Source organism: Anser anser (genome assembly GCF_964211835.1).
Source record: "Anser anser genome assembly, chromosome: 15".
Taxonomy (NCBI): Eukaryota; Metazoa; Chordata; class Aves; order Anseriformes; family Anatidae; genus Anser; species Anser anser.
In genome coordinates this window covers 1,128,400-1,150,934 of record NC_139736.1, presented here as the reverse complement: position 1 = coordinate 1,150,934, position 22,535 = coordinate 1,128,400, and the positions used below count along the sequence as shown (strand labels likewise).

Below are 22,535 nucleotides of genomic sequence, written 5' to 3'. Positions count from 1 at the left end.
GGTGGGCGGGGCCCCTCTCGGCCACGCCCCCCGGACCCCGCGGCGCGGCGCTATGCAAATCAGCATGCAAAGCAGGGGGCGGGGCTCGAGCCGCGCGGCGCCAGCGGAGGGCGGGGCCTGCCCGCCAGAGGAGGAGCTCGGCATGCAGATGAGGGGGCGTGGCCTCGGCGTTATGTAGATGAGGGGGCGGGGCCGCGCCGGGCGTGTGTCGGCGCCTGCCGCCAGCTGCAGCCAGCGGTGCCGAGCGGCGCCAGCCCCGGCCCCAGCTGCAGCGCCCGGGCCGGGCCGGACCCGGCCGAGCCGAGCCGGCCTCCCGCGGCCCCCGGCCCGCCGCCCGCAGCCCCCGGCCCGTTCCCGGCATGGCCGAGCCGCCGGCGGCGCCGGGCCCCGAGGGCGAGGAGGGCCCGGTGCGCTTCGCCCGCAAGGGCGCCCTGCGGCAGAAGAACGTGCACGAGGTGAAGAACCACAAGTTCACGGCGCGGTTCTTCAAGCAGCCCACCTTCTGCAGCCACTGCACCGACTTCATCTGGTGAGCGCCCGCACCGCGCCCCCCTCCCCTCCTCCATCCCCTGGGCCCCCCCCCGGAACCCTCCGACAGCCCCGGGCCGCTCTCGACCCCCCGGTGCGCCCCCTCCCCAGCCGGGACCGGGACGCCCCCTTGCAGCCCCCCGAGCCCCGCTCGCGCCCCGTCCCCGCGCCGCTCCCCTCGGCCGGCCCCGAGCACCCCCTGCCGGCGTCGCTCCCCCCCCCCCCCGTCCTCCCCGGGGTCCCCTCGGCCCGGCCGCCCGAGGGGTGGTCGCGGTGCGGAGCCGGTGCCGGGGGTGCTGACCCGCCTCTCTCCCCGCAGGGGCTTCGGGAAGCAGGGCTTCCAGTGTCAAGGTGAGTGTCGCGCACCCGCGGGGACGCGGGGCAGGGGCCGGGGCATCGCTGGGGGGGCTGCCGGGGGGGCGCCGGGCAGGGCCGTGCGGGCAGCGCCGTGCCCGGGGCGCGGAAGCAGCTTCGTCATTTTCTTACCCCCCCCCCCCCGAGCGAGCGCTTAGTGCTCTAACGGTGCTTGCCGGTCAGGTTTCGTTACCGGAGACGAGTGCCCAAGGCTTCAGAGGAGCTCGCCCCAAAAAAAGGCAGAGGGAAGTTTGTTGTTCTTAATGCACTTAACGTGAAAATGTGTTATAGTGGCCAGCGGGCTGCGTGCCGCCTTGGTGGCAGTCCGCTGCCGTAGCTATGCAGTCGGGAAGAACTTGAATGGCTTAGTTGTGTTGCTGGGGGAAAAAATGAGGCTTTATAACAAAATATGTTGCAATGGCTTCTAGGTTACTACAACCAGAGTTCTTTGTTCTGACAGTACTGGGATTCTGGAAGGGCTCTTTAGGGGTTTATGGTGAGCCCTTGTGAAATTAGGATGAATTAAGCTGGTTTTATTGGTTTGGTTGCTTGGTGTTCCTCTAGCTAGCCTGGCTGGGGGGATCATGCATGCTCACAGACAGCATAGTGAATCCTGGCTGTGATGGTGCCGGTCACACCTGTGTGAGGATAAAGTCAGGGCTTGTGATTCAATCAGGGTTGATGCTTGCAGTTGCTGGCACTGAAATTTTGCTCTAGTGAGTATTTAGAGCAAAGCTTTATTTTGGCGGGTGGCTGAATCCCAAGATAAGGTATTTTTCATGAGAATATAACCACCGTACAACTCAGGCTGTTATTGTGGCGCTGTCTTGGCATACTTCACTTGTATCTGGACCAGAAAACAGCCCCCTTGATGATGATGTGGCACAGGATTGAAACTCAAGGTGTGAGGTGCCACAGGGGATCCAAGCCTTGGATGCTAGCTCTGTCTGTACCGCACCTGGGAGTTGGGGTGGCTGCGGGTGGCAAGGTTTTGTCTTGGGTGCTCTGGGGAGCATCTCTGCAGATGATCTTACAAGCTCTAGACCGAACTAAATGGTGCTGCTGCTCATCCATAGCACCTGCTTAAGGGTGTAACCTTAAAATACCAAGTGTCTCCCTGCCACCTGTCTCAAGCCCCCTCCAAATGCCTGGGCTGGTGCTGACAAGCAGAGGAAATCAGGTGTGGAGGCTAAAACATGTCCTGGTGGTGATCTTCATGGTCATGCTTTCCCCTGGTACCTGAGGTTTCATACATGGGCAGTTGTGTTACTCGGAGGAGTTTAGTGTAGCCTGTACCTCATTGTGGGGCTTCTGAGGCTTACCCAGCCATTAATTCTCTGACTCTCCTTGTGGTGCATGCAGCATCACGGCAGGCGTATTGGTACAAACGCGGCATCTCTGAAATTTGAAGTTCCTTAGAGAAGGCTGGGGGGGGGGTCATCTACTGATGGGGCAGGAGTTTTTCTTTCTTCCTTTGTAATTTCTAGTGCTTTGCTCAGTTCTACCTATGGTATTCAATATCAGATAATTTGAGCCTTTCCAAGTCTCTCTTCCAGCCATTGAGAACTATTGTCCAAACCTGTAATTGTGCACTTGCTCCAAGGTTTAACCTTAAATGTTTTAACTAATATTAAATCAGTCTCCAGTGTGAGGTCGGTAAATGGGACCCATAACGGTAGTCTCAGATGTGCTAATGCACAGCAATTGGCCAGCAATTGACCCTGCCCCCCAGATATTAAACAGAGCAATCCTCCCTGTGGTTTCTTGAAGCGGGAGGCTTTACGAGCTGCAGTAACACCAGTAGGATTCCCATTAGCATGCTGTGCTCAGTGACATTTCCAAAGGTGTGTGACTGGTCTATAACATATCTTTCTGCCTTAAGAAACCACTTTCCAGGTTATTCTGGTATTACAGACATGAAAACCACATTTCTGTATTACAGTGAATTTTGCAGACTGCGGCATGTAAAACAGACCAATTCTTTATTTCAAACACCTTCCAAAAATCAATGCTCTCTCAACTTCCATGTCTGCCCCCTCTGCGGGGTTCTGAGATCCTGTGGCACAAGTGCTGTGATCAGTGCAAGCTGTAGCTCAGCCCGTGGGTGTGATCCTCATTAGAGCGAAAGCATCTTGCAGCTGGTGCCCTGCGATGGAGGCACGCGGTGTCCCCGAGTACAGCGCTTTCAGGTCGGGAAGGCGAGCTCGAGCCCCGTGCTGCTGCCATGCACCATCTGCATGGGCACCGTGGCTGCCCTAGGGGGGAGATGGCTGCTCACAGCGGTGGGGCGCCAGGCCCAGCACGGGGCCTCGCTCCATCCCCCAAAGTCACCAGGCTGCTCACTGGGGATCCATCGCGGCGGCTGCTCAGGCTGTGCGACTCCCCCTTCAGCGGGCTGCTGGGGTTGTGCCCCGTCGGTGTCCTGCAGCCGCTGCTGAATTTGGTAAATGAATCAAATCTGCACGGAAGAAAAACCTCAGGACCAGCTTTTGCTTAAGGGTTCTCTTTCTTCAGCTGCATGAGGCTTACCGTAAGCTTTGATTCTAGGTATTTAGCTCTCTTATAGAATACAGCTTCGATTTAACTCGGACAACTTCCCCAACTATTTTATCCTATTGCTCAGTGATGATGGCTGGAAACGTAGCTAGAGCACATGGCTGTCTTGTTTCTGAGCTGTTTTCTATTGCCCTGCTTGCTTAAGTAGGTTTTCACCTGTGCCCTGATTTCTTTCTAGGGCATTTGCAATAATTAGATTGTTAATTAGCTCATTACTTGTGACTTTTGGCAGGAAGTTTGCAGAAACTGACTCTTTGTAGCTTGAAATACTAATGGATACCACAAATGCCACTTAATTGCTTGCTAATCTCCTTATCCTTGTGTGCAATCTCCTTCTTATCCTTGCATACATCTTAAAACTCCTGGGGCTAACATCTTTCCTCAGCCCAGCAGCAGGTCTGTGTGCCGGCTGCCCGGAGGCGCGGGGCTGCTCCCTGCGGTCAGGGCTCGGTGCCAGGGCACTGGCAGTGCTGGAAAGCACAGGTCTTGGTGCCGTGCTGTGGATGTGTCTGGGGCTGCACGTAACAGCCTCTTGCTGGGGGGAAAGCTCGGTGTGCTGGCCTCGTGTCAGCAGGAGATGCAGATGGGGCTTCTAGCTATGCCATAAGGATCTGTCAGAGCTGCAAGGTACGCGGGCTTTCTTGTGACCTCGGAAATGACAAAGAGAAAAGGGTGCGTGTTCTCCCCTCCACCTCCTTCCTGGATTATGAAATCCATCTGTCCGATACCATTACCAGGAAACGTATGAAGAGGGCAGAGAAGCATCTTATCTGCAGGCTGTCTGGGTGAAAGAACGGTGTGTGGCTACGTTACAACTGATGGCTTTGCTGTCCCTGTTCCCCTAACTTAAGAAGGGTTTTGAGGATGCCAAAGGAAAGGGAACTCATTTGAAAGCTGTAGAAAATGCTGTTCTTGGTCTTGTTCTCAGAATGTGCTGATTTAGCGAACTGCAAGCTTTCTCTTCATCTTTTTTGCTAATGTTCCCTATTTGCCATCCGCGGGGTGTATTTCTCTGTTGTCCAAACAGCTCTTGGTCTCTCTGTGGATCGGGTGCTGGCTGCGTTGGAAGCACTGTGAGGAGGGCACTTGCCCTGGTAACTGCATTTGTTCAACCTGCAGTCACCATCACAGCTGTTGGGCTGTGCTTTCACCTTGGGAACTTGGGAAGAAGTGCTTGTGTAGAGGTGAAGAGCAATGTAACGTGATTCTCACTTACAAGCAAAAAATAACCTGCATCTGTTACTGCTTTCACGTGTACAGAGTAAGTAGAAAAGATCTTGGAAAGAAGAATCTTGGTTCCTTAAGAGGAGAAGGAAAAAAAAAAGGCAGCATCGTTTGGTAATGGATGCTTGGATCTCATGCAGAAACTTTTCTGGGTAAAATGTTTACTACTTATCCCTAGCTATGGCTCGGTAAGCAAAGATACTCTTCAAATTTGTTCTCTTTCCAAACTTAATGCCAAATATACTTCCACATTTTCTTCTCCCTGTCCTCCGAAGCTAGTGCTCTCATTTGCCGTACGTTTTCAATTCACTGCAAAAACAAAGTAGCTGGAGAATGTCAGCGCTTACCTTTTAAGCCAGTATTTCTCTCTTGCTATCTGCCTTCAAAACCCACCCTTCCTTCCCCCACCTCTGCGCTGCCCTCCAGACGGAAGTGAAACCCATCAGCTCGAGCCTCTTGAGCTGCAGCTCGTGGTGGTGGTTGTCGCCATTAGCTCCATGCAGGCATTCAGCGTGCACTTTTATTGACTGTATTAAGCAAGTGAGAAACAAAAGCAAAACAAACTCCAATCATTCAGAGTTGCCTCAAAACCAGTAATTTCGTGTCAACATATTATGCACAGTGGAGAAATGTTAGTGTTCAAATAGACTAATTAAAAATGTTACTGCAATTACTTTTGCAACACAAATGATGCTAATTATATAATGCTGCAGAAATTGGAAACATAATTTTGGAGGATTTTCGTGTGCCTTGCAGTGGTAATACAATTCTCAGTGCTGTAGCAATGAAGTCTCTGGGCACAGGGAGCCCCGCTCTTGGGCTGCTGGGGCAGTGCATTGGAGCAGGTAGAAATAGAAAGGGGAAGTCAGTCTGGTCCCCTGCTCGCTGCGCCAGATGGTCTGTGGTTCTGCAGAATTCTGAATAAAAACAGAGCTGACAGGGAAAATGGGAAAATGTGCCCCTGGACATTTTGGCTGAATGGTCAGGTATCCCTTAAAGGTGAGTGTTAAAGCCTGTGGCCTCATCTGGTTTCCCTACTCCTGCTCTTTCCTGGGCTAGGTGCTTGCAATTCTGAAGAGCACCTGAGGAAGGAGATATGTTTTGGAAGGAAATCTGGACTTGCAGAAGCCTCTTGCAGTGTTGGGTCCATGGCTATCGGGTTCAGCAGGGATCACTTGATATGTTAAGCCATGTCAGTGTCTCCTTACAGTGCAGAAGGTTCATTTTAGTTTCTCAGTGGAAGTGGTTTCTCTTTGCCCTCCCCCTTCATAATTAGCATGGTAGATTTTTTCTTATCTCCTGAGATAACTGTCATCCTAAAATGATCTTCATACTTTGATAACGAAGCGGTCTGTTTCCTTCCTAGAGTATCTGCCACTGACCAGTGTCAGAAACAGGCTGGGCCAGGGGGGTCTCAGCTGGCTCCTGGGCTGCTGTGGGTTTGCAGTGAGCTGCTTTGTCACTCCAGCGCAGAGGTTAAGCCGCCCTGGTACATGAGCCTCCATGATGGTGATTCTCCAGCTGTTGAGCCTTCCAGGGGAGTTTAATGCCTGGGCGGTCCCTAAGGAGACTTCTCAGCAGATGGTGCAGGCTTTTCCGCATATCTGCTAGCTCGTTTGCATGCGATCCTACCAATTCCCTGGGCTTCTGGGGTGTGTGTAGGGCATCCCCACGCAGCAGTGAGGGTGCTCTGCCCTCCCTGGCTCCCTGCTCCAGGCTCTGCTGCTGGCCTGGGATGCCTGGTGGGGTGTGCAGTGTATCTGGCTCCTGCTCGCCTCTGCAGACTGACCTGCGGGTGGGAGGCACTGGGGCCACAAACCGGCAAGACCGCCTATGTTTGATCTCTGGTGTAAGATGGGATGGGTTGAATCTCCTTCCAAAGTTCAGTATGGATTCTGTTAATGCAGGGGTTTATCCAGACACTCAAGCTAGAAGAGCTCCACGAGCCCTTCTGCTGTGTTTCTGCTCTCCCAGCCAGCAAGCACAGCTCCTCAGCCCTCTGAATGCATTTGAGAAGAGCAAAATCTAAGAAATCTTGATACACTCGTCAATGCTATCCAGTCCCCCTTTGGATTTATCAGCAAATAAGTCGCATGATCACCGTGACTAAGAAATTAACTTCTAACTGTGCCCGTTATTTAGTTCAGGGCAGAACTGCTTGGAACACATAATTAAGTGCACAATCAGAAGGGAAATGTTAGTGTTGTCTCCTGTTCTGCCTCGAACGTGTGTGGTAATGAGGGATGCTTGTAATGGTGGGTGGGATGGGATTTTGCCCAAGAGAAATGTTTCGGTGGATTATTCCTGCAGAAACCAGCTGTGCAGAGGATTAGTGCTGTACATTAACATAAACAGAGCCCTGGACCTGCCAGAGTCCAACTGTGGGTTGCCGCCTTATGCATGTGGTGCAAGGCTCCAAGATGAAGGACAACACAGAACAGCAGTGGAGGGTGTTTGCAATGCTGTGCGATTAATTCCTCTAGAATGGCTTCATGAATCATTATTCCAGAAGTCCAGAAATTAGAGCCATTTAGAAAAGGTGAGTAACAAGCTCCCTGTAGGAGAGGAGTAACCGTAGGTTTTCTGGGCAGCATGCTCCTTGTTTTCGTCAAGGCTTGCCATGTAAGGCAGATTGCTAAGAACAAACCTCCTGGAAAAGGCACAGAAACACAACTGTAAAAGCAGGGCTCCTTGCACAGCGATCCTGGGCGCAACCTTGGGTATGCTGTCTGACAGGCATCAGCATGTCATCTGCGATGGCCAGGCAGAGGAAGGAGGGAGGCGAGAGCATGGACAGACCCTCCTAGCTTTCCAAGCAATGCTGTAGAAAGTAAAGCGAGGCAGGTGACTTGTTCATCCAGGAGCCCCCTGAGGCAAAGCAAACGAGAGGTGAGGTTACTAGTAGAGAGGTAAAATGGATGGGCAAATGCTTTAGTCCTCTGGACAAAAATCTCCCCAAAGCATTTCAGTCCCATCAGACCTTACACGAAGGGCTGCTCCCTGGCACAGGACTGCTGCTGATGCGCTCACCAGGAGCGACCTGGCCCTGCTCAGTGCCGGCTGTCCCAGCCTGCCAGGGAAGCCAACTTTTCCACAAAAGCTGCAGGAGGAGTGGGGGAGATGGGAGGAAAGCTCCAGCCGTGCGGTGCTCAGTAGCAGCCAAGCGCTTTGCATTAAGCAGCAGCGGTTCCCGCAAGTCGCGGCTCTGGCTGTGACTTCCCAGCGAGGCAGTGTTCCTGGCCGCCGAGCTGTTTGGTGAGCCTCGCACCGGTGCTGTGCGAGGGCAGAGGCAGCCCAGCACCGGCTGGGCTCTGCCAGGGCCAGAGGGATGATTCCTGCGGGCATGGTGCTGTGCTGACCGCGTGGAGCTGGGCTGGGGGCGAGCTCCCTGCGCTGAGCAGAGCACTCCTCCCACACGTCTGCCTGTGCTCAGGGACCGGGACTCGCTCCGACCAGCCAGAAGGAGGACCCTGTGCAAGCAGCTCCCCTGGTTAGGGGTCACTTGTTTGGCTTCTCCGTCCGACCCGTCCTGGTGGCCATCACAGTGCTGCATGCAGTGTATACAGCCATGAGCTGCTGCCCCACAACAGCTGCTGCCCTGTGAGAGGTGCTTCTGCAGGTTTGCAGCCTGCAGAGCCGAGGAGGAGGAGGGAGAGCAGAAGCCTTCCCTCTCCAGGAGCAGCCAGTGGTGGGCACGCAGCCCGGGGTGTGCGGGGCTCTCCATGGCTTGTGGCCACTTGGTGTTAGCGCTGCCATGCCCTCTTCTGATTACCTCGATGCAGGCTATGAGTGATTTATCGCTCCTGTTCTTAGATCAGCCTGTGTTGGAGAAGTAAAATAAACTCAAACATTCTCTGCATGAGTAGGCTACCTGAATCCTGTATAACCAAATAAACCAACAACTTGCAAGCAGCTGTCCTTTTTTATTTTTATTTTTTCCTTTGGGGGATTACTTCACTGTTTATTGATACAAGAGAAAGGAAGACCAGCACTTATGGGATCACACTTCATACGGTAGCTCAGCTCTCACCATTGCTTCCGATAGCTGATCCTGTTTCCCTCTAAAGGGAAATGCATTTCATGAAATCGTGACAGATGTATTCCTGCAGGTTCAGCTGAACGCTGCCAGCGTGCTTCAGCTCAGTATTTGCTGGCAGCGGTGGGCACTGTCTGCTGGCCACGTGCTGATCTGCAGTGCATAAATCGCCTTGGGACTGTTCCCCTGCAGCCGCCTCATCCACAATGCAATGCTCATTGTGAACTGCAATAGGACTGGTCCTTCTCTTCCTGGGAAGAGGTTCCTGGAAGCCCCTTAACTCCTCTTCTTGCTTACCAAGTGCCTCTTTTTCTGGAAGTCACCCAAGGCTGGGCAGATGCAGGGTCAGCAATAGATATTCTGTCAGGTGCTGATAAATGCTGTTAATGAAGACTTGAGTCTTGCCCTTGCTGCTGCTCAGGCACACTTGAGAGTATCTGTTTGCTGGCACGTGCCAGCTGAGGGAAGGATGCGTGCGGGCGCGTGCCTGGCGTGTGCCCTCAGAAGCCCGGTGCTGTCTGGGCAGTGCTTCGTGGCGTATAGCTAACCTGAGGCAGAGCTGTGCTCTGCTCAGCTGGGTGCTTTTGAGGGCTTTGGGCTGACTTCCTCAGCTGGTCATAGCTGTCCTGCACTTCCCATCGTGTGGGGGAAAAATAGTTCTAGCATGGTACTTGAGTCAGCAAGCGTTTGGTGAACTGCTGTAGCCTTGTTAGCCTCCTGCGTTCCGAGTTAAACTTCGGTAGCACAGGAGGACGAGTGCCACCGTGGCCAAGTCTTCCTGCCGCAGCTGAAGCGTGGTGCCTGCTGTACATCTAGTGCCCTTCAGTTGCATCTCCTCCATTAATTCACTTCCATATTTGGTCTTGCTTTTGTGCCAGGTTTATACATCTTGTTTAGATGTGCCAAGCAGAATATGCTCGCAGCTGATCCTAGCCGTGCAGGCAATGCCTGCCAAAAGACCCAGTCAGTAGTAGTACTAGGTTACGGTATCTGCAAGCTCCTGGGCTCGCTAACCTGAGGTGCGTTGCAGTACAACCCGTTAAATTGGCTCTCTTGCATCCAGCTAAATCTGGTCTTCCGGAGAATCAGTCTACTTGCAAAATTTCCTCTTTGTGTAGAAGTGCTAACTCCTCTGAGCGAGAAAATCTTTCTTGTTCCAAGCAGGTGATTCTGGGGGGCTGGTTGGGGAAATAGAGGCAAAATTAGTGGCTCTGCAAGAGTTCTCTTTGCGCAGCTGGGCTTGAGCAGGGCTCGTGGTTGCTGGTGCAAGTTCACCGGTGATGTGTGCAGAGGGCAGGTGGGTTAGGCAAGCACGTGTGCTCTCCTTAGAGCAATGGAAACTGCCGGCTGCTCGGGATGGCTCTGCCTCACTCTGTTGGGTGGGAATTGCATTTCAGAGCTTCAGTCATCCTTAGCTCTGATCTGGTCTTCCTACATTTGATATTTAGTCAGCAACAGTGAAGCTAAAAAAGACTGTAATGCCTCAGTTGCAGCCTTCAGGCGCTCCTTGTCTCCTGCTTGGTGACGCCGGCCGGTTCCTCCCGTCACCTATCACCACGTGGAGTGATGCGCCAGTAATAGCTTCACCTTTAGAGAGAACAGCTAAATACCTCCGTTCTGACGGTCTGAACAGCAAGCACATTTAATAGTTGACACTCCTAGTGCATGAACAAATGCATTTTCATGACTTCCAATTATAGCAGAAGAATGAGAAAGTGCGGTTGTGAAGAGGAGGGAAAGTCGTCCTGGCTCTTGTGAATGGCTTAATGCAACTCTGCTCAGTGACATCGCTGTGAAGTCAGGAGTCAGTACGAAGGCTGTTCTATAATATCAGTGAGAAGCTGGAGTGAGGGGGAAGTGGCCCACGAATTTAATTTGCATCACTGAGTGGATTAGCTCCTGACGCAGTGCAAAGTCATTATTTACCACCAGATCTGCTGCCTTTATCAGTGCAATGATTTGGGGAGAGGCTGATTCAGAGATCATTACATCTTGGTGTTTTACTTGGCGGGGATCGTTGACACTTGCCTTGTAAGCAAAATGATGGCGCTTGTCAAGATTGTTAATATTGTGCCTACCCAAAGAGGCTGAGTAATTTGTTTTTAGGTTTTCTTTCTTTCTTTCCACTTATTACAGTCCATGCTTTGCTTTAGTTCAGGAATAGTTGGAAATACTCCATAGCTCGCCAGTACCCTAGGGTAGCCAAGAAGAGGAGGCTGAAGGTTGCCTAGGTGGTAGGAGTGGTGCAGCCCCTGTCCCCGCTCCGGTGGGTGCCTCTCCCACCAAGCAGCACGCACTGGGGCCGCGGTGGTGCCGGCGAGCTTTGGGAGCATGGCGTGGTCTCAGCTGCTCTCGTCTCCACCGCGATGCTGGAGCTGCTCGGGCGCCTTCAGGCACAGCCGGCACGTTGTCACCTCCCCGTACTGATGGAAGATTCATGCGCAGCTTGAAATAACCCTCCGGGCTGTTATTTATAGGCTGGTGTCGGGCTCTGGAATCTGCTTTTGCTGTGGAGCGACCTCTGCTACGTTGTCATGTGGAGGTTACCTCTGCTGGAGGCTTGGTGTTCGCTTCAGCCTTCGTGTGGGCCTCTTCAGGAGAGCAGCCATTAAAGGAGGGGTTATCAACTTCTCCAGGCTCATTTGGTGTCTGGAGAGTTCATGGAATAACTGGCTTTTGGGGGCTGGTTGGAGATCAGGGCCCTCTCGTGCGGCAGCTGGAATTGCAAGTGGAGAGAGCTGCTGAGAGCCCAGCACTGCCCAGAGGGGACGTCTGTGCACAGGGGGAGTTGGGGCTGGAGCAGGAGACCTCTGCTCCCTATTTCCCTCATCTGCCGTGGGAGATTGCTGCCTTTCTGTTTGCAGCCCTAGGAATGGTTGTAAAACCAAACTAATTCACATTTGTGTGATCATGCAGCTAAGGACCGTCTCCAATAGCTCAGTCCATTAACTTCCAAATTTATCTTACTCATTCGTCTTTGATGGAGAGGTGCCTCAGGGCCAAAGTCTTCTGGAAATGAGGCTTGTAGGTCTGTAGCAGTAGCGAGTTATTCTCCAGAGTGAAACGAAGTGACCTTCATGGCAGCTGAGGAGCTGATTTCAGAGATTGCTTCTGGGGCTTTCCCTGCCTCAGACATCAGCATCTGCACTCTCGTGGCCTGGCAGCTCGTCCTGCAAGCCGTCCCCTTCAGAGCCTGGCACATGTTTGTCCCAGAAGCCTTCTACTGTGGTGTCACCTCCTTGATGCCATCTCCTCCCAGTGGGAGGGAGGCAGCCCTGTCCCTCACCACAGCCGTGGTGTTCTGCGGGGTGGCTGTGTGGTGGAAGCAGAACTTTGTGCTGAAGCAGAGGAGGTCTTACTTCACCCTCAAGTTTTCTCTCTCATCCTTAGAGCTCTCCAGGCACCTGGACCCTCTCCGTGCCACCCTGCGTGGGGTGGGCTGAAGGATGCTCCTTGCCCTGGGGAGTGTATGTCTTGAGGGCCGACCCCGGTGGCTGCAGCTGTGGGGCCAGCAGGGGAAGGGGAAGCAGGAAAGGCTCCCGGGACGGCTTCCTCTGCCCGTGGAGGAAGGAAGGGGCTCCCCGGCCACGCGGCACACGGGCAGCCCGCAGGCATGCGGGGGGTGGCTGGGCACTGAAGCCCCTGGCTGGCGAGGGAGCGGGGGTTTGGGCAGGGCGGGCTCTGGGGAGGCCGTTCCCAAGGGCACCCTGCAGGGCTCACAGCTGAGGTGTGCATTCGCTGCTGGGACATGTGGCAAGGTCTGTGCCAGTGGTGTGAGCCCTGCTGGCAGTGGGACGTGAGCTCTGCTCCGGGGTGGGGTGTCCCCTCTGTCCTCAGCCTCCATGGGGGGGCTGCAGAAGGCGGGGGGCTAGTGAGAGAGGCGTCCTTGAATCTGCCCCTGTGCCACATAGCCAAGGGCAGGGTGAGATGTGCCAGGACGTTGGCCTGTGTTACTTCTTGGCGGGCAGGGTGTGGGCAGATGCGCGGATGTGGCAGTGGTCAGAGCAGAGCTGACCTGGTGTCTCCTGGGGCTTCCGAGGTGGAAAAAGTCTCACTTATTGGGTCACTTAGAGACTCTGGATCTGGCCTTTTGGCAGGAGGAAAGGCTTTAATTAGCTGCTGCTCAGTAGGGCTGCTATTAGATCTTCTGAGCAAGATGCTGCTGGACTGGAAAAATGTAACAATAGCTCATTTGCTTAGGAACCCATTATGGTGATTTGCATTTCTGTTGAGTACTAAACCCTTGTAGAGAATCTCTTCTAAAGTAACTTCAAACCGTACAGCTTAAATTTCTTCCTTCCCCAAAAGTCTATGAATATCTATTTTAATGTCAACCAATTTAGAGTTCGAATTCGTTTGTTTTGGTGTTCTTATCCTGATGTAAGAGAAGAAAATACTTGTCTGGGCTGTGGACAAATGCTGTCATCAAAAGCTGCATGAAGAATGGCTTGCTTGTCTCAACCTTGGAGCAGAATTAAATTCTCCCTCATCGTATACGTAAAACCATTTTTTTTAACAGCAGTCCCTCTATTGACCCGAATACTCAGGAGATGCATACAGGCATAGGAAGCTTTGCAGCATGTTTTCTGAATCTCCTCTCTGCTGCCGATTGAAAATAAAGTGCTTTGAAATGCATTCAGTGAACTTTGTGTTTGTGCCTGTGTCGTCAGCTAGCCCAAGGTGATGCTGAGCGTTGCCAGCACAAGAAAATGAGCTTGTGGCCTCGAGCTGGCAGTGAGAGGCTCCAGGCTCCCCGCACCTGTCTGGCCGGTGGGCAAGGGCAAGGGCGGACAGCTGCCTGTGGTGGGTCGGGGCGTGGGAGGTGACGGCCTTGTCCCGAGGGTTTGCAGGGGGCAGAGGTGGCCCTGTCCCAGGAGCAGGGGGCTCGTGAGCTGTCCTGGGCCACTCTGCTCTGCTGGGCTCTGGAGAGCACAGGGCTGGCTTTCCTCAGTGGCACCTCCTCAGCTTGCTCGGGAACCTTTCTGCATGGATCTTTCTAATTGATAACATTGCTTTTTTAATCCTTTCTTTAAAAAAAAAAATTGTTTTGCTGAGGCTTTGCTGCAAGTGGTTGCTGTTCCTGTCCCAAATATATGTTAGAAATCTCCAGCTGTTTTGGCCTGAGCATGGCTCACTTCAGAAAAGTCCTTTGCCCCCAGTTGGGCTGCAGCTTGGCCCAAACAACGAGTGACTGGGCAAGGGGCTCGTCTTGTTGATCTGGTTTAGTCATTTCCTCAGGCAGGTGTGAGAGCTGCTTCCTGTGTGGGCAGGAAAAATGGGATAATAGCGCTGTGCCAGCGTGCTGACGCTACCTCCCTGACAGCGGCGGGGAAGGCGTCTGGCACGGGGGGCAGCGGGATGCTCCCCCTGCCTCCTCGCGGATGCTCCTCCTGCCTGCCTGCAGGAGCCGCACGCAGCATCCCCGGGCAGCGCTGCCGACAGCTCAGCGGCGTGGCAGAGCCTCCTGCAGAACCCGCTCCTCTCTTCTAGGCATTGGAAATCTTGAAGAAACTTAATTTCTCTAGTGTTACTATTATCTGAATCCAAGAGGATGAAAATAAATGACTGTTGCGAAGGGTAGACTGACTCACTTTCTAGTTCTCCTGTAAATTTCCATTTAAGTTTCAGTTTAAGCTCAGGTATGAGGGGAGTGAAAGCTAGTAATTTGTGACAAAAACTTCTATTTTAGATCACTGTAGAAGAACTCCCTTTCTAATTGCAGAAATTATAAGGCTGTGATTCTTGTAAAGGAATACTGAATCCAGTAGTTACCTGTGAACTGCCTTTCAGATGCTTCTCTGTAAAGCCAGCAAAACAAGCCCTATGCACGGTAACTTGAGCTTTGGTACCTTGGTGCTGCTCGTGCCGGGGCTGTGCAGGGCAGCCCCGGTAAGTGGCACAAGCCAGGAGCGCTGCCCACCGCCCCATCACCGCCTGATTGCTTTGGGACATGCTGTTGCTGTCTGTCTGATGGCCTCGAGCTCTTGTTCTGGAAACCACTCGGTCCCTGCCCACCTCTCTTGTGCTGGCTGTGATCTGTGGGCTTTGTCTTCCCTCATTTGTCCCCCCTTCAGGTTGCGGGGTTCCAGCCTGCTTCATAATTCCCCATGTTAGTGATTTGGTAATTCCAATCACTTTTCCCTTTTCCTGGCCCCCGGCCATGGGAGTTCGAAGGGCGTACCCTCTTCCCAAGGGGGTGGAAGTGCGTCCCTCCATCCCCCCATACCCGTGGGTGCAGCCCCACGTGGGGGCTGTCTGGCAGCAGCATCCTAGCTGCGGGCACGCTGCTTTATCTTATTCCTGAATCTGCTGCCTCGGCTGCTGTGCGCTCCAGCCTGCAGCTCTGCTGCAAGTTCCTCCCTTATCGCAGGCTGCTTGGCTATAATTTCTCTTCCACCATGTCAGAGTGAAACAAAAATACTTCTTTAAAAAGCAAGAGGAAAATCATGTGAGTACCCAGTGTTGTCAGCATTTAGAAAGGGTTCAAAATGACATGGCTGATCTGGTAACTTCCCAAGGGGGAAGCAGAGGCTGCAGGCACAAGGGTGTTCTGCCTTCCTCCCCGTGTGTGGGGATGCTCGGACGAGTGCTGCGGGGCGCTGGCTGTGGCCGGCCCTTGCTCAGAGCAGGACTGCAGCTATAAGCCTGCGCTGGGCCTCCCCGCGGCTGTGGGAGCTGTGGCTGTCCCCAAACACTGCTCCTCTGCCCTGCACCTGCATGCACAAATGGGAAAGCTGCTCGGAGCTTTGGGGATGCGGCATGCTTGGAGCTTTTGGCATGCCCAGCACTGCCTGTCCCTATTCAGCCAGCCTCTGCACCTGCTTCCGCTGTAGACAAGTACTTGTGTGGTGCCAGTGCCCTTTCTCTTGTGCTTCTCCCTTTTGGCATGGGCGATGCCTGTAACCAGCTGCATCGTACTTCAGACCAAGAAGCGCCTTCTCCCTCTGTTGCTGAAGGCAGGCTCCCCGGGATGCTCCATTCCACGCTCCTCAGCAGCACAAAGAAGTATTCCCACCCTTCTTTAAAACAACTAATTCCCCAAATATATTTTGGGGATATATGCTCTCAGGCAGCGTTTTTCTTTCCATCCTCCCGCAGTCACTTGCATGCAGTAGCTGCAGCCCTGTGGAGCCGGCTGGGAAGTGCTCTGTTGTGCGGTGGGGCTGTGGGATGGAAGCACAACCATCCCCTCCGCGTCCTTCTGTGCCCTAAATTAGAGCTGCAAGATGCTTCAGTGGGTCCATATGGAGACTTCTAAAATAATAGCTGTCAGCTCTCTGCTGAGTTGTATGGGGTGCTAAAGCTTTTGGCTTTAGGAATGACAGCAAATGAAAAATGCCGATCGGCTCTAGCCAGACCCGCTGCCCATGTGCCTTTATCCCACGGGACATGTGCGTACTTTGAGATGATTGCTCTCGGGATCACGGTCTCCTAGCTGTTATCCCATGACTTCTGAGGAGCTGCTGTTACCCATCCATTTATTACAAGGCCCAAGCTGACCTTTCAGGAGAGCTAGGGTCAAATGGTTTCTTTTAATGCTGATTGTTCACAAAACTTCCAGGGCAAGTAAATGGCCCTGCAACGTGGAGTTCACAAGTGTGTGCCTGAGTGCTGGGGCAGTTGCTGCATAATTGCCTGGGTTTTGTAGTTAAGGAGGTGTCGGGAACCCTGCTGCTTGTATTTAAATTCATCTTCCTTGCCTGTTGGTTTTGATGCGCTTTTCCCCTAACAAGCGGGGGCTGATGGATGCCTCATAAAGAACTCATCTTTCCATTGCTGCGGAGACCATTGGGCTCCTAATTGCTCTGCAGTGGCCTTCTAGAGGTTGCTGCCTGTCGGGACAGCTGTTCCCATTTGATTGGGTTATTGCACATTCAGGTCTTGTCCTGTTTAGGTTTTATTTCCTGTCCAGGCTCTTCTGTACAGGAGCTGCCAAGCCATTACATGGAAGTGAGTGGTTTAATTGAGGAGGCTCATGGCTCGGCATTTCTGATGCCGTCGGTGGGAGCAGGAGCTGCGGGTGTCCTCCAGCAGAGCCAGCGGGGAGCAGCGCTGGTACCGCGCGTGCTGCTAAACCAGGGAGAGATGCCTGTGCCCGACCAGGGGCTGTAATAAACTCATGCTGAAATAGCAGGGGAAGTGATGGTCTGCGAGCACTGCTTTCCCCTTGCCTGTTAATGGAGCCGTTATTCTTCACTTGCAGTGCAGCCGGTGGCCCCCTCTCCGCAGTGGTGGGGAGAAGCAGCTTGCAGCAAGAGCTGCTGGGGCTGCACGTCATGGGGATGGCTGTGTCAGGCAGCAGCAGTGGGCTGCTGAAATCCGTGCGTTTGCTTTGAATTCAGTTCTGCTGGGTCTTGGCTGGAACCTTTGGCTTCTGTGGAGCAGAATCGGGGCTTTGCTGCCACTGCTTCTTGGTGCCATGCACCTGCAGTGCTGCTCCCCTGACACCCCTCTTCCAAGGTGCAGATCTCAGCTGTGCTGTCAAATAACATCCCACAATTGCCTTATTGCTGGCTTTGGAGGGAGCAAGAAGGACGTGTTAATTACCCTGCTTTGTGTGGAAGAGCTGAGGGAGAAGTGCGGGATGCCGCTTGTTTCTCCTGTGACATCTCTGGCTCCCGCGCTGCGATAATGCACGCCTGTCCTGGTGCTGCTGTGGGCGCACGGGCCCCACTTGTCACCAGTGTTCCTCTGCCTTTGGGTGGGGTGGGGGGCTTTCTGTCTTCACCCTGGCAGCGCTGATGTTCAGCATGTTCCCCTCGCACCAGCTAATGGGGTTGCTCTTTGAAGTGTCCCCTGGCCACAGTGGCTGGGGCTCGGCCGTGTCGCTGTTGTACCCCACAGTATTGCTGTGTTCCGAGTCCGATCCAGAACCTGAGTTTTCACTTTCGCTCTGTGCCCTTTAGGCTGTAGAGCAGACTTCAAAACAAGCCAGAAGCTTAAATGAGGATCTAACCACACACACTGCAGATGTTTGTGTGTAGGGTGTAGTCACAAACTTTTTTTTAAACTTGTTGGCGTGTATGTGACTGGTGCAGGGGTGCACCCTGGGTGGCCAGCTGGGGCCTGGAGCGCCTCTCCTGCCTTTCAAGGGGAGCTGGTGCTCGGCCCGGGGGTATCACTGTACCTGGATGAAACCTTTCCATGTAGTTCAGCTTATTTCCTTGGACTATGGTGCTGTGCTGCAGGGCTGTGTATTTGTGTCAGCCTGCTCCAAAGCAGCGTAATAGCATACCTGCTGCATGCGGTGCTCTGTTGGTCCTTCACAACCCAGGAGCATACGTGTTGCTTCAGGCTCAGAGCTGACCTTTGTTTTTGTAAAAGCTCAAAGACTGGTGTAGCTGTGCGTGGCCTCCCGGCTGAAGTAACACAGCACGCAGATTGCAAAACCCGAGGTAACGGCACCCAGCGCGTGGGATCACAAAGCTGGTCTGTCTTCTTGACATCCTGACGAGAGCAACGAAACCCGTCCACGTGAAACACAGCGCTCCTTCAAGGCAGCTCAACGCGAGCGGGTGCCCGGCACAGCCCACGTGGGCAGGAGTCCCTGGCCGGGGCTGTGCTGAGCTCTGCTTGCCTGCGTTAGCTGGCTGGAAAAAGTCAATGGAAGGCACCGACGGCCTGGCTTCAAGGCTTCCAGCTCCTCGCTTCTTCACAGATTCTCCTGAGGGCAGCCGAATTCATCAGCCACCAGGCGTTGGTGCGAGTGCTGCCTGCTCCTTCCTGGCTGCCGGCTTCTCAAATGGGGCTGGGGCAAATGCATCTTGTGTGAAGTCTCTGGCTGGCTACAGCCACATTTGTTTTGCAGCTTTTCCTATCACTGTTGTTGTTACTGCAGTCAATATCCATCTATCTCTGTGCTTCTGGCCTGCTGTGTAGTGATTTCTCTTTCTGTGAAGACTTGTGAGTGAGCTGGATTGAGGAAGGGGTGGATCCCTTGCAGAATCTGCACTGCTTCAGCTGCAAGAAGAAATATTTTGAGGTTTGACACAACTTTAGCAGCTTCTCTGCAGGGAAAGCTGGGGTGATAGAAGTGGTAGCAGGTCAGGTTGTCTATTTTTAGAAGTCCCATTTAATTGTCTGATGTTATTCTTGCAGCACTCGTAGCTGGATGGTTAGTTATTTACAGCCGAAGTTTATAAGCATGACCCAGCTCCTATTGCATGCTCGTATTTATTAAACAACAGATCTCATATAGAGTCCTGGATCTTCATGCTGTATCTTGGTTGGGAGGGAGATGAATGTTGTGAGAAAGCACCCCACATCTGTGAATTTTAATGGCAAAGAAACGTTACAGTTCTTGTAAGTCAGTCGTCTGCTCCTCTCCCCCCATTACTGTGTGCGGGTGAGCTCAGCGAGCATCTCCGGCCTGGGGAGGCTGTGCTGAAGGCTTCTCGCAGCCGGTGTCTGCTGGCAAGCTCTGCCACCGTCCCTGAGCTGCTGCAGCTCCATTGCACTTGCTGGATTTGGCTTCATGCTCTCGTACTTCATCTCAGTTGCGTAAAGGAAGCGTTCTCTGCAGTAGAGAGGTCTTTAACTAAATGCTTTTTATTCACGGAAGTTAGTGATAAAAACTGTCGCTTTTGCCTGTTCCCGTGTTCCATAACGGGTATATTTGGTGTGTAAGGAGCCTTGATTTGAGTCACCAGGCAGCTGCCTGTGTGGACAGAAGGTGCCATCTGCACGCAGCCTGTGATGTTTGGGGTGTGGGGGTCTCCCAGGGCTTTGGGGTTTGCCTCTGAAGGGAGAGGACTTGAGGCAGCCTCGTTCCCATGAGCATCTACAGCAGCATGCGCTGCTCCTACCAGCTCCTGAGATCTGATCCTCTGGGCACCGCTTTGCAAGCAGACGTCCCAGCATTTAATTGCACAGCACTTCCCTGCACCCCAGCAGCACCGTGTGGTGGCAGAGGGGCATTCAGGTCCTCCCCAGCCCCCAGGAGTTGCAGCAGGCCTGGGGAAGGCGTTGCTGCTGGGCTTTGGGAATGCTGTAGCTCAGTTCCCTGTTCTGCCGCAATCTGCCTGTGTAACCTTGGGGTCCCTTAGCCTTGGTGAGCAAATTATACTCCGGCCTCTTGCAAAGAGAGCGGGAGGATAAATACAGTAAAGGTAGCAAGGTGTTTGCCTGACCTACTCCACCGTGTTCATCGTGCACAGACCGGGGATGGAAGTACAGCTCATTTGTGCTGCGGCTCTGGCTTGCTGCATCGAAGTCACCGGCTTGTTCAGTCTCATACAAATGCTGCTCTTTGCCCTCCGCTCCTTCAGGTGTTGGTAATGGCTTCAAGTGTTCCCACAACTAAAGCACGACTTCTGCAGTCACCGAGGCTGAAGTAAAACTCTCAAAAGTCAACGCCTGATGTCTGTTGAGGAGCGCGGTGCCCTGACACCGAAGCCCTGGCTGTTGCGTTGCCGTGTGGCTGGTTCTTAGAACAAGCTGCTGCAGAAGACAGGAGCCAGCGTACCGGCGTTACTTGCTGCGTCCCGCTGATGCAATTGGCTTTGTTTAGGGTCTGGAATATTTCGGAGCATGCTGGTTTGAGTGAATAGTTTTAATTAGTTACATTCTTAGGCTGTGGTTTACTGTGCTGACTCACTTCCAGCTCTCTGATAACTTGAACACATGACTTCATATCAAGGCAGAAGAACAGAAAATAAAATGAGGGAAGATGGCAGCGCATAGCCTGGGTGCAGTGTATTCCTGTAGCCTCCGGGTTCAGCTTTACAGGAATGGCTTTAGGGAAGCCAGAGCCAGGCTGGGCCTGGGGCAGCGGGTAGGTGGAAATGCACTGGAAGCAAAGGGAACTCAAGGACAGCAGGCTTCTGCTCCCAGGTGTGCAAAATGGTAGAGAAAAAGGCTCCAGTGTCCATCTAGTGCAGGACTGCGGTGTCCATTTGCTGTTTTCCCCATTTCCTCAGGCAAACACAGCTCAGTGGCTCGGCCATACCAGCACTTTGGAAGCTTAGCTCTCCTCTGAGCACGTACGTGTGCTGCTCGGGCAGCTCAGCTCGGCGCCGTCCTCCCCGCTCATGGGAGAGCAGGAAACTGCAGCGCGGTGCCAGCCGTGAAGTCCCCTTGTGAGCTCTGAGGTTTGATCTGTGGTATTGCTTCCCCAAAGCTATTTCTGGAGCCCGGAGGTTCTTGTTAACAACTGTGAACTTCAGTCGTGCTTGGTGCCTGGCACAGCGTGAGCATCGATGCTGGGTGTGACTGCGCGTCCTTCTCAGGGTCCTGCTCGTCCCTGTGCTGAGGAGGTTTTGGGGTAGGGGCTGTGATGGAGGCTGCAGGAGAGAGGTGTTGAGCTGCTGCAGACAGGCAGCGTGCGAGAGCCTGGACACCCTGGGCTCCCTGCTCCTGGAAATCCTGCAGTAAAAGGGAAGTCTGGCATATGGTGGTTTTGTCGAAGGCTTTGTCCCTGGTTTTTCCCTTGCAAAGCAGCCCGGATTCTTCTCTTGGCAGAGGACCTGGTGCCATGCTCAGCCTCTCCTTGCTGCCACGCGGGGATTCTGGCTCTAGTTGCACTTTCAGTGCTGGAACATCGCTCTTCTGGGCTCCACCTGGCTGGCAGCATAGGTTTGGCCTCCCTTCCATCCTGCCCTGGGACATCAGGGCCAAAGCAGATGTACCTGTTGCAATAAAGCTCGCTACGAGAGCGGCTCAGGATTTGTAAGCCGGCTGCTGCTTGAGCAGCGCGGGGCTCCCTGTGTTCCCTGGGCAGCGTTCCCCTCCTGCTGCCTCCTCGGCCGCCGTCCGGCACGTTGCACGCGCTCTGTGGAAGCAAAACTCTGCTTGCAGCACTGGCCCCCGGTTTGCAGCCAGGGCTGGCGAGCTGGTGGCTCCGCATCGTGTCTCCGTCGGCAGCATTGGGTTGCCAACTGTGTGTCCCTGGCCACCGGTGGGGCCAGCAGCCCCCTGCAGCCCTGGCCAGGGGCTGTGGGGTGGCTGCGAGCGGCTGCTGGCGCAGAGGAAGGTGCTCGTGAGTGGGAAGGCTGGAGGGGGAGAAGCTCGCTGCTGTTCCTCCTAATTGCTCTCCCACTTCTGTACCCGCGCTCGCGACGAGCTGTCTTGAGTTGTGTCCCTGGGGACGCTGCCTGCCTGTCAGTACCCGGGACGCTCCCCTAATCGGGCAAATTCAATCCCATCCTTCGCTCTGCTTTGACTCAGTCCGTCTTCCCTTTGACGTGAGTGATCCATCCTCCCCTTGCCACAGCACAGGGCGCACCCCTGGGCCAGCGTGGGGGAGCTGCGGGGACTGTTCCCCCCAGCACAGATACCAGTGAAGGAGCAGGATGCTGCTCCCTGGGCGTCCTCCACCTGCTGGGAGCCGTTTCTGTAAGCTGTCCGTAGTCCTGAGCTTGCTCTCTGTCCCTGCCTTAGCCACGGCCAGGTTTGCTGAGCTGCTCCATGCAAGGCCTCAGTCCTGCTTGTCCTGTTGCTGCTGAGCAAACGCTGCAGATGCAGCCTCGAGGTGCTGAGGAACTGGTGCCCCTGACCACAGCCTGCCCACAGGGGGAGGCTGGGGCTCCCATCTGCTGCCCAAGCCAGTTTTGATCTTTGCTGCCTTCCATTTTCTTCACTTGTGCCCTTTTTTCTCATCTGCCCTGAGTTCGTTGCTGCTCCCCCAAGGTTGCACCATTCAAATGACAATCTGACGCAGCAGTGAAGCCTCGAGTGCTGGGGATGAATTGTAGCTGTCTGCACCCGGTGGGAGAAGTTAGATTTCTGGAGCTTCTGTGCATCAGCTGAGCAACGGTTCCTGATGAACATTTTTTAGGCAAGGAAGGTCAAAATGCTGTCATTGAGGGGAAGTTTCTGCTGCAGCCTGCAGAAAGATGGC

The 22,535-nt window shown here is 53.8% G+C and overlaps 1 protein-coding gene across 2 annotated transcripts in view; it reads left to right on the top strand.

The window, feature by feature from the left end:
- The first annotated feature begins 227 nt into the window (after nucleotides 1-227).
- The window catches only part of PRKCB (protein kinase C beta), a 119,183-nt gene continuing 96,875 nt past the window's right edge, over nucleotides 228-22,535 (top strand). The window contains exons 1-2 of one of the 2 annotated variants that reach the window (XM_083800114.1): nucleotides 228-529; nucleotides 848-879. In XM_083800114.1, the coding sequence (XP_083656240.1) occupies nucleotides 360-529; nucleotides 848-879 (202 nt within the window). In that variant the 5' untranslated portion in view covers nucleotides 228-359. The remainder of the gene's footprint in view (nucleotides 530-847; nucleotides 880-22,535) is intronic. The other variant, XM_083800113.1, reaches the window with a different exon arrangement.